Here is an 11,388-nt window from a genome sequence, read left to right as displayed (position 1 = left end):
TAAAATTCCTCAAAATCTCAAAAAATTATATTAGTAATCCATTTCTTTTTTCCTGCAAAAATCCATCAAATTTTAAACATTTTTTTCATGTCTATTTTTTTATATTTATCATTCTTATTTTATCCCTAGTGTATTTTGCCTATTATGTATTTAATACACTGAATTTTTTTCCTATTATCTCCTACCTCATTACTCATAATGGTTACTTGAAATTAATACATTAAAACCCTTACCTTCCTTATTCTTCACCACGATTTCAGATTATCACCTTCTTAACCGTTCACCACAATTTTGAGACTCCCACCTTATTAATTATTAGCTTCTTTTCCTCTGTTATCTCTTAACTTCCTCCATTATCTCCTAATCTCAGATTCTCTCTTTTCCTTCACCTATTTTTATGGTTACCACACGCGGTGGCTCTGATTCTCAACCTGAAATCAAACTCGGCGAAATGAGGCAGAAGAGCGTTGCAAAAAGACCTCCAAAAACTGTAAAAAAAGAAATCAACTGGAGATGCTTTAATTCGTCAAACTGTAAAAAAAAGAAATCAACTGGAGATGCTTTAATTCGTCCATCTCCTACCTCTTTGAATAAGAGACATGCAGATGATTTAATCCGGTCACCGAAGAATCGTAAAGGCATTTCCATCAATGAATCAAAAAAATCTACTCCTGAGGTCTGATTTCATACTTTTCTAACTTACTTAGGGTTCACATTTTGTCTATTATAGGTTTTCTTAATATTTATGCTATACTCAATAGATTTTCAATTAAGTTACATCACTTTAAGGTTTTTACTTGATCTTGTGCATAATGTTTTTAAATTATGAACTTAATAGTTATTAAACAAACAATTGTTATGTATTCTATTTCATATGTATTTGTTATCTTCCAGGATTAGGTTTTTTGCTTTAAATTTTATGAACCTGTTTTCATTATGATTGTAACTGGTTTGCATGTTTGTTTGTTTTTTTTAATTTTTCTGTTTATATTTTCATTTCATTTTTTTTGTGTAATTTTGGTTCATATCTAGTTGACATTTAGTTTTGTTGAATTATGACAGTTTTCGCTTTCATTTATGTACAGCTATGGCAGTTTAAACTTAATCGAGAAGTTCATCCTCACTCCAAGATCGATACGCGCATGTCGAATGATATCATTTTCGAGATCAACACGACTCTTAATCCCGGTGAATTGAAAATGTTCAGACAATGTTGCTTCGGGTACCTCATTGACACTCCAGAGATCAAAGTGCAAAATCAAATTATCCACTGTTTGTTACTGAGGGAGGCAGAACAATTGAACAAATCTGAGTTATGGTTTGAAGTTGGCGGGTGTCGGCTGAAATTCGGCATTGAAGAATTTGCGCTGGTGTCAGGTTTAAACTGTCAAGGTGACAGCAGTAAATATGTCTATCCAAAAGTTGCATATGGCCTTTATGACAAGTACTTCAGCGGGCTGCAATCGGTTTCTAAACAAACCCTTCAGGATTTGTTTATATCTAGGCGTTGGGATTCCGAGGAGGACGGGTTTAAGCTCGCATTTATGCAATTTTTGCACAATTTCTTGCTTGCTTCACCAAAGACTACTCGTATCCCTTTAAAAGACTTTGACGTAGTTGATTCTGCTGATTTTAATGACTATCTGTGGGGTGTTTATGTATTCAAGTGCACGTTTGATTCTCTGTCCATAAAAGTTGTTCGTACTTCGGGATGTCTTAAGGCTGAAGACAATGCTTACCACTATCGCCTCCTTGGTTTTCCTTATGTACTGCAATGCTGGTTCTATGAGTGCTGTCCGGCAGCCAAAAATACCTTCGTTCAGCTAGTGAACAAAATTGCTATCCCGCGCATTTTGAGATGGAAAGCATTTTTTCATCCAAAATACATTGCTGCCGACAGAGAACTCTTTGTTGATATAGCATCTGATGAGGTTTGTAGATTTTTAAATTTCAGATTTTTAAATTGAATTTATCATTTGCTTTTTTTCATGCATGGTTTACATTGGGTTCACATTTGGTATATCTATAGGTGTTTTTGATCTATTGTTCCAGCCCCTGCACAAAAGAATGCCCTTCCTTTAGGTGACTTTTTCAAAAAGAATAAGGGTAAGGGTAAGGAAGTGAATGATTCTGATGTTAGCCAAGAAGTTGGGAATGAAGACGGTTATTGTCCTGCATTTGATATATCGAATGCTTCTGAATCAATGCCGCGAACTTTGGATTTAAGTAAAATGGAAAAGAAGCTTGATTTTTGATGGTTGGTCAGAAGACCATGCAAGCTGACATATTGGAATTTAAACGGATTTTCACTTCCAAATTTTCTGAAGTTTTGACAGTTTTAAATTCGTTGGATGCGATGCTTACTCATATTGTTGATTCAAAAAAGGTAATTTGTTTTGATTTTTATATTTAGTACTTTTATCATTTAGTGTTAATGTTTTATGTTAGTACAATTGTTTTCATTTCGTTATTATTATGTACTGCTTTGCTCTAATTACAGGACAAAGTTGATGATTCTAATGTAGATGCCTCATCTTCTCGAGATGGCAGTGAACATGATGCTAAGTGATCTTCTGTTGAACCTGAATCTTCTATGGAAACTTAAAACACTGATTCTTATGTATCTGCCATACTTTTAAGGGTTTAGTAAAGGCCAAACCTATACTAAGGCCCCTGTACTATACGACTTTTTTTTTTTCAGAAAGCCCTTATCTCGAAAAACTTATTTCTCCGGTCCTTTTACTTATTATTTCACGATTTTGATGCCCTTATTTGGACGGAACGCAGCAAGTGTAGCCCACTTGTCGTTAATGAGAGAGTGATAGAAAAAGTAAGTGACATAAAAAGTTTAAAACCCATTATTTTCACATTTTGCCACATCAGATCTACGAAAAGCTACTAATATATCAACATGTGTCTTACTAATTATGTAACCCTAATTATTTAATTATATCTATATTCCACCATCAGCCTCTATTTGCTTCCACCTTACCCGCCGTGATCCGACAGACCAACACAGCCTATCATCCACTGCCGTCTCCAGTACTATCGTGAGCACCACTACTACCGGAAGCTGTCCCTTCAGCGCCTCTTCCACAGTCACCCCACTGCCGCTGTTTCCATCTCTACTTCTTCGCCTCTGTCACATTTACCCACGGCCGAAAGATACGACCGGCGTTGCTATGGTCTGGCTTCTCTGGGTTTTTTCTTGACAAAGCTTCTCTGGGTTTTTGCTAGCTTTTCTGAGCCTAATCTTTAGTTATAAGCTGCAGCATTATGATATAGCTTCTTGTTTGGGTATAACCAGTTAGAGATAGTCTAGTGATTTGGATTATGAATCTTTTAGAATTAGTTGAGCTGTTGGATTTTGTCCAAAGAACTGTTATTTGAACCAACAATCCTTTTTCTGCAATTTAGTAGTTTCCTACTCATCAGCACTTTCAGCTCGTCTTCAAGAATACAAAACTGAAAATGCACAGCAGGAGGAACTTCTCATTGCAGAGGTTAGGAGACGTACTTATAACCAATATAATCCTATGGACTTCTGAAAAACTTCCATTTGTTTGTATTTATAACCAATATAATCCTGTAAAAGGAGTTTTTCTTATCATTTAAGACGCATTTTCAACAGAGAGAGCTTAGTAAATCATTTGAGCTTAGTAAATCTCTTTTGCTTATGCAGCAAAGAATTTACAAAAACTAAGGAAAATTAAAGAAAATTTGATGGCTTCTGGACATGGTAATAATCTGAATACTTAAAGGAAAATTGTTCATCAATATCTTAGCATAAAGTTTGCATTTTTAAAAAAATTTGTCCAAGGTGGCAAGATTTTATATAATTACAGAGCTTTTGCAATATGTGGCAAGAATTGGTGAGCTTCATTTGATGGGTTATGGACATGGTAATTTGATTATACAGGGATGTGAATGGAAAACAGATAAATCAACGGATAAATTGAGTCACGGCGCAACAAAAATGGCAATGGCGATGGAAGTTGCAGTGCGACGGTCCGGATGATGCAGTAACAGTGCCGATCACCAAAATACCGAGAAGTCGTATCCTCGGCGTATCCTCTTCTAGCAATGTAATATCTCCGGTCAGGCATGGGGGCTGCAGTGTTGTTCAAAATTGAGATTTGGAGAAAACGAATAAAATGGAAGTTTGGGAGAAGATGGTAAAATAGCCAGTTTGCTCCCATAATTTTGTGTACTTTTTAAAGAGAATAATGACATGGCATTATGTGCTTCTTTTATACAAATATATATATATTTAGTTAACAGTCATTTAGGTTAGTTAACGGAAAATCTTATGAGTTAACACCAAGTGAGATACACTTGCCAGTTAAGGGCATCAAAATCGTGAAATAATAAGTAAAAGGACCGGAGAAATAAGTTTTTCGAGATAAGGGCTTTTTGAAAAAAAATCGTATAGTGCAGGGCCTTAGTATGAGTTTGGCCTTTAGTAAAATATAATTTATGGTATTTATATTATGCTTTTGTAACTGAATATGAACTTTATATCTGTAACAGACTCTCAGTTAGAAAAAGAAAGTATATGATAGTGTGCAGACAGAAAGTGTTGTCAAAGAGAAAAATGGTGATCACCCCGCGAAGAAAAATAGTTCTATAGGAATCGAAGGAGGAGTTGAATATTCCGTTGATGCTCAAAAGGTCACGCATACTGAAGAAATTGAGACTAAGACTTCTTTTGGGAAAGAAAATAAAGAGGGGGAGTCTTCTGATGAAGAAGAAAGTGATGAAAAAATGGAAGATGTAGGGGAGCCTTCTTATGGAGAAGAAAGTGATGAAAAAAATGAAGATGTAGGTAAGTCTTCTAGTGAAGAACAAAGTTCTGAAAAAATGGAAGATGCAGATTTACTTTACGAGAAGGCTAGTGATGGGACTGGCCCTACTGATGATGTTCCAAATGAGAAGAATATGGACGCTGATGATGTTATCGCCTCGACTTCTAAGGTATATTTAATATTTTTAAATTGGGTTGTTTTGTTAAAATTTTTAATTTTTATATGTTCAATTTATTAGGTTCCGCATGAAAGTCAGGTGATTTTAAGATCTCCAACATGCACTTTGACAGACGAGTGCTGTAATGAGGTTGAAAAAAATGCATATGAATCCATTGCTAAATTGAAATCTGAGGAGGTATTGTTTTCTTTAATTTTTATTAATTGTTTAACTTTATATGTGATGGTTTACATTAGGTTACTATTGAGTTGAAATCAGGTTACTAAAAGTGTTCTTTTTTTGTAGGTTGACTATTTAGAAGCAAACTTCGGTACTGATTCTATTAACCCTGATGTTGTATCTCCAGTTCCTTCTAAAAGGATTGTAAAACCTAGTTTTTTTAATGAAGTCACCATTTTTGAACGAGTTTGGTTCTTCTTCAGGCTGCATTATGCCGAAGCCAACTATTGGCAGCATCCGTATTTGCCCATTTGACGATAATTGCATTTTATTTAGTGATTTCACTAAACAAGATATTGTTCGAAAATGGCTGGCATAAGGCAATCCTAAAAGCTTCAGGTTCATATGTCAACTTATTCTATGTTGATCCTTTTTTTTTGTTTCACTTATGTTTTTTAATTTGTTTTTTTTTGTGTTTTTAGGAAGAAAATATACGATCCAAAGTTTGACATATTGCGTCCCCGTCTTTGTCTTGGTGTGGTTGACATTGAAACAAAAAGTTGGGTTTACAATCTTTTTCACAGTGGACAACCTATTGCGAGTCCTGTTAGTATCTTTCTTATTTTTTTCTTTTTATTATTTATTTGTTTATCATTTAAATTACTCATGATAGCTGCAATAACCATAAGTTGATTATATATCAACTTAACTTTATTTTTTGTTTTTTTGCAGCATGTTGATGTTTTTCTTTATTATTTGAGGAAAAAAATGAAAAGCGGACGTGTTGCAAACAGCAGATGCACGACTACTGACAATTTTTCCGATCGACGTATTCAAGCCATATACGCTTTATACATGAAAAAGCAAGATACGTAACTTGTTTCTTCGAAAAATACAGTGGCTAACTACATTAACGGTGGTCATATGCGTTGCAACGGCAAGTGGGCTGATGTTGATGATGTTCTTTTCCCGATCAGTTGCGGTAAAGATTGGCATTGGATATTGGCTCAGCTGAACTTCAAGGAACGATTCATCTATGTCTATAATTCGTTGAGGTCAGTTCGAAGTGACTCATCATCAATTGAGCTTGTTAACTTATCGTGTGTTGCTTTTGCTCTTCCTTGAAGCTATCAACTTCTTTGATTCTCGAGATGACATCGATACTACCACCGGTCCTTACGAGGGAAAGAGTATAACTAATCCATTCAGAATTGAGATTGTGGAGAACTTGCACATTCAAACTTATAAGTAAGTCTTATACTTTTTACAATTTTTATTTAGTTGCATTTTTTAAAGTTATGGTGACGGAATATGAACTTAATGTTAACTGTATGTGAACCTTATGTCATCCTTATCTCTTATACCTTTTTACCATTTATATTACTTTAAAACTTCAATATTGTCTTTTAAGTGAAATGTATTTGAACTTCAAAAAAACCTTATATCAACTTGAACCGAACTTTAGTAAATTGAATTATTTTTTCTTAGGCATATTCCTGCATGTCTTCACATTGTGTCCATATATATGACATCTGCTGCACTTGTTATGATTTGTAGTTTCCCAAGCAGATCTAATTCTTTCTTCCTAGGCCTTCCCGACTTTATTCTTCCTTGTGGTGTATTAACAATCTTTTGTGCCACTTCTTCCGGGACATTCCACAAACTCTCATCTGCCACTGGATATAATGTTTCTTCATACTTAGTATTGTTTCTTTTATGAAATAATGCGAACAAAATTTGTAAGGATCTTGATTGAATTCTTTAAGTATTGCCATTGCATATGGGCAAAGAATTTCATCAATATCGAATCTCCAACATGTGCATGTTCTTTCTTTGAGGTCAACAATGAACTTTGTTGTATGATTATAGGCTGTCTTCATATAGTCATTTGAATTTGACACCTGCATTTTTAGTTAAATTTCGGAAACCATATGTGAACCATATGTTAACAGTATGTGAACTTTACTTATTTAATTTGACATAATTAAATCATACCACTAATTTCAGTGACTGAATGTAATTTCCATTCAAGATATCTTCTGCTCTTTTTGATAGGTTTGTGAAAGTTGATCGTGACAAATGCATATTCGCGTAGCTCCATTCTTGCACCATTTTTTGTAGGTACTCAAGTAGTGTAGTGATTGGGAGATCCTTACCTGCCTTTATTCTGGAATTCATTGATTCTGCAATATTAGTTGTCATGACTTTGTGCCTGTTATTTTCGCAATGTGCTCGTGCCCATTTTTTATAATCAACAGCTTGTAGGTAAGTCTTTAAACCTCTGCACATATCGTCAAGTTACTTCATGTAGTAGTCAAATGCCTTAGTCGTGTAGGCTTTTACTGCCCCATAAAATGCTTCTCCTAGCTGTTTTGTTGACTTTTTGAAGTTTTTTTAACATTGTTGAATAAATGGAATGTGCACAATACATGAGAAGCTTCTGGAAAAACAGCAATGGCTGTATTTTTGATGCTTTCATGTCGATCAGAGACTATACACATGTTACTTCGCATCTAAAATGCATCTCTAATTCTCCTCATAAACCACTCCCAGGATTCATCGTTTTCAAAATCCACTAAGGAAAAAGCTAGAGGAAATATCTTACCATTTCCATCTTGTGCACATGCTGTTGAAAGCATACCTCCATAGGCCGAAGTAAGGAAAGTGCCGTCAAAAGCAATTACCGGAATGCAGAACTCCCATTCTTTTATAGACGCATTCAATGCCATAAAAATATAAAGGAAGCTGTTGGCATCTTTTAATTCCAACTTGACAAACGAACCCGGATTTGCAACCACTAGCATGTACAAGTAGCTTGGTATTAATGAAAAAGAGTCATAAGGTTTTCCTCTTAGCATTTCTTGAGCTACTACTTTCGATCTGTATGCATTAGAGTAGCTCATTTTTATTCCATGATCATCTCTCATGTCTCTCAAAATATCAGCTGGTTTGTAAACAATTTTGAGGTTGGTGTACTTGGATTTAATGTATCCACCAATTACACTTGATGTTGCTTGCCTTTGATCACTAGTTCTCACAACCATTGAGCAATTGTGGTTGATATTAAGTTTTCGAATGATAAAAATCTGTGATGTTCCTTTTCTTGTAGCATTAAGTTTCCATGTGCAATTTGTATCCAAACAACTCAAGAAATATTGCCTTTCACATGATCTCCGTACCTTGAATTGAAAATGGTTGTGGATTGCAAAAGAGCTCAAAACTGATTTCAAAACAGTTTTGTTCTTGTATGACTGTCCTTCTTTGATTTCTCTATGTCTTGTGTCAGTTATTACATTATCATCTTTGAAGTTACTTTCCACTTTATCTTCATCATGTGTGAACTCATTGTTCAAAAATGTAGCATAGTTTATCACATCGGACAACTGTTCTTTCCCTTTTTTCACTTGTTGAGCCAACCTCATGTGTTGATCTTGATGCATTTGCTGATTCTTGTCCTGACTGGACGTCCGCATTCGATACTTTGAAAGTTGAGTCAATGAATACCACTTCTTTTCCGGACGATATGAATGAAATGCATAACGGGTACATCGTGTAATCTGGTGCATTCATTTTCAGCTCCAAGTAGAATGACACATTTCCATTGTCTGTTATTTTCATTGGTGGATAATTGTTTTTGACTTGGTACTTGATCTCCAGGCAAGTTGACATAAGGTTGATATTGAGTTGCTTTGACAGTATTTCCAATAAACTGTTATAGTCACTGTCGTCTTTAACCAATATTCCCATTGGTTCAAAATTTACATACTCCATGTTTTGATTTTATTCTCTATTATAGTGAACAAATATCAAAATACTCTGCATATCTGTTTTTATCATAAAAATATTATGAAAAAATCATTATTCATAACAGTTATAGTTAACAATGTAATGCACTTGAAACCATATAATTTCATATTCATGTAATCTTACTTTAATAAATCAAAGTTTTTTCTGTAGAAATTGAATCATATTGTCTCTTAATTTGAAAAAGAAGTGAAAATAGGAAAGAACATATGTCCGATGTGATAAGCTATGCTACATTTTTGAACAATGAGTTCACACATGATGAAGATGAAGTGGAAAGTAAATTCAAAGATGATAATATAATAACAGACACAAGAGATAGAGAAATCAAAGAAGGATAGCCATACGAGAACAAAGATGTTTTAAAATCAATTTTGAGCTCTTATGCAATCCACAACCATTTTCAATTCAAGGTACGGAGATCATGTGATTCAATTTCTACAGAAAAAACTTTGATTTATTAAAGTAAGATTACATGAATATGAAATTAGATGGTTTCAAGTGCATTACATTGTTAACTGTAACTGTTTTGAATAATGATTTTTTCATTATATTTCTGTGATAAAAACAGATATACAGAGTATTTTGATATTTGTTCACTATAATGGAGAATAAAATCAAAACATGGAGTCTGTAAATTTTGAACTAATGGGAATATTGGTTAAAGAAAACAGTGACTATAACAGTTTATTGGAAATACCGTCAAAGCAACTCAATATCAACCTTATGTCAACTTGCCTGGAGATCAAGTACAAAGTCAAAAACAATTATCCACCAATGAAAATAACAGACAATGGAAATTTGTCATTCTACTTAGAGCTGAAAAAGAATGCACCATATTACATGATGTACCCATTATGCATTTCATTCATATCGTTCGGAAAAGAAGTGGCATTCTTTGACTCAACTTTCAATGTATCGAATGCAGACGTCCAGTCAGGACAAGAATCAGCAAATGCATCAAGATCAACACATGAGGTTGGCTCAACAAGTGAAAAAAGGAAAGAACATGTGTCCGATGTGATAAGCTATGCTACATTTTTGAACAATGAGTTCACACATGATGAAGATGAAGTGGAAAGTAAATTCAAAGATGATAATATAATAACAGACACAAGAGGTAGAGAAATCAAAGAAGGATAGTCATACAAGAACAAAGATGTTTTGAAATCAATTTTGAGCTCTTATGCAATCCACAACCATTTTCAATTCAAGGTACGGAGATCATGTGAAAGGCAATATTTCTTGAGTTGTTTGGATACAAATTGCACATGGAAACTTAATGCTTCAAGAAAAGGAACAACAGATTTTTATCATTCGAAAACTTAATATCAACCACAATTGCTCAATGGTTGTGAGAACTAGTGATCAAAGGCAAGCAACATCAAGTGTAATTGGTGAATACATTAAATCCAAGTACACCAACCTCAAAATTGTTTACAAACCAGCTGATATTTTGAGAGACATGAGAGATGATCATGGAATAAAAATGAGCTACTCTAAAGCCTACAGATCAAAAGTAGTAGCTCAAAAAATGGTAAGAGGAAAACCTTGTGACTCCTTTTCATTAATACCAAGCTACTTGTACATGCCAATGGTTGCAAATCCGGGTTCGTTTGTCAAGTTGGAATTAAAAGATGACAACAGCTTCTTTTATGTTTTTATGGCATTAAATGCGTCTATAAAAGGATGGGAGTTCTGCATTCCGGTAATTGCTGTTGACAGCACTTTCCTTACTTTAGCTTATGGAGGTATGCTTTTAACAGCATTTGCACAAGATGGAAATGGTAAAATATTTCCTCTAGCTTTTTCAGTAGTGGATTCTGAAAACGATGAATCTTGGGAGTGGTTTATGAGGAGAATTAGAGATGCATTTCATATGCGAAGTAACATGTGTATAGTCTCTGATCGACATGAAAGCATAAAAAATGCAGCCATTGGTGTTTTTCCAGAAGCTTCTCATGTATTGTGCACATTCCATTTATTCAACAATGTTAAAAAACTTCAAGAAGTCAACAAAACAGCTACGAGAAGCATTTCATGGGGCAGCAAAAGCCTACATGACTGAGGCATTTGACTACTACATGAAGCAACTTGACGGTAAGTGCAGAGGTTTAAAGACTTACCTACAAGCTGTTGATTATAAAAAATGGGCACGAGCACATCGCAAAAATAACAGGCACAAAGTCATGACAACTAATATTGCAGAATCAGTGAATTCCAGAATAAAGGCAGGTAAGGATCTCCCAATCACTACACTACTTGAGTACCTAAGAAAAATGGTGCAAGAATGGAGCTACGCGAATATGCATTTGCCACGATCAACTTTCGCAAACCTATCAAAAGGAACAGAAGATATCTTGAATGACAATTACATTCAATCACTGAAATTAGTGGTATGGTTTAATTATGTCAAATTAAATAAGTAAAGTTCACATACGG

General features: G+C 34.5%; 3 protein-coding genes across 3 annotated transcripts; 1 reads left to right on the top strand and 2 right to left on the bottom strand.

Moving 5' to 3' along the window:
- Positions 1-6,648: 6,648 nt before the first annotated feature.
- On the bottom strand, positions 6,649-7,431 carry LOC126672683 (uncharacterized). The gene is made up of 3 exons (XM_050366638.1): positions 7,138-7,431; positions 6,875-7,043; positions 6,649-6,818 (listed from the first exon to the last, which is right to left on the bottom strand). Exons 1-3 carry the CDS (start codon positions 7,429-7,431, stop codon positions 6,649-6,651), a joined length of 633 nt encoding a protein of 210 aa, XP_050222595.1.
- A 224-nt stretch (positions 7,432-7,655) lies between these two features.
- On the bottom strand, positions 7,656-8,889 carry LOC126672682 (uncharacterized). Its single transcript, XM_050366637.1, has 2 exons — positions 8,690-8,889; positions 7,656-8,601 (listed from the first exon to the last, which is right to left on the bottom strand). The coding sequence occupies exons 1-2, from the start codon at positions 8,887-8,889 to the stop codon at positions 7,656-7,658; spliced, it is 1,146 nt and encodes a 381-aa protein (XP_050222594.1).
- Positions 8,890-10,228: 1,339 nt separating this feature from the next.
- Positions 10,229-11,375, top strand: LOC126672681 (uncharacterized). Its single transcript, XM_050366635.1, has 2 exons — positions 10,229-10,909; positions 10,956-11,375. Exons 1-2 carry the CDS (start codon positions 10,229-10,231, stop codon positions 11,373-11,375), a joined length of 1,101 nt encoding a protein of 366 aa, XP_050222592.1.
- Positions 11,376-11,388: the final 13 nt, after the last annotated feature.

Source organism: Mercurialis annua, linkage group LG3 (genome assembly GCF_937616625.2).
Source record: "Mercurialis annua linkage group LG3, ddMerAnnu1.2, whole genome shotgun sequence".
In the NCBI taxonomy this organism is placed as follows: Eukaryota; Viridiplantae; Streptophyta; class Magnoliopsida; order Malpighiales; family Euphorbiaceae; genus Mercurialis; species Mercurialis annua.
Note: the sequence above shows the minus strand (reverse complement) of the source record. Positions and strands in the feature narration are given on the sequence as shown.

Coding starts and splice junctions, on each gene's coding strand:
- LOC126672681 (XM_050366635.1), top strand. CDS start 10,229: ATGCTTCAAGAAAAGGAACAACAGATTTTTATCATTCGAAAACTTAAT. Junction 10,910..10,955: donor TTTTTCCAGAAGCTTCTCAT/GTATTGTGCACA, acceptor AAAAACTTCAAG/AAGTCAACAAAACAGCTACG.
- LOC126672682 (XM_050366637.1), bottom strand. CDS start 8,889: ATGGGAATATTGGTTAAAGACGACAGTGACTATAACAGTTTATTGGAA. Junction 8,602..8,689: donor AATGCACCAGATTACACGAT/GTACCCGTTATG, acceptor GCGGACGTCCAG/TCAGGACAAGAATCAGCAAA.
- LOC126672683 (XM_050366638.1), bottom strand. CDS start 7,431: ATGTGCAGAGGTTTAAAGACTTACCTACAAGCTGTTGATTATAAAAAA. Junction 7,044..7,137: donor TTCAGTCACTGAAATTAGTG/GTATGATTTAAT, acceptor CTAAAAATGCAG/GTGTCAAATTCAAATGACTA. Junction 6,819..6,874: donor TCAAGATCCTTACAAATTTT/GTTCGCATTATT, acceptor CATTATATCCAG/TGGCAGATGAGAGTTTGTGG.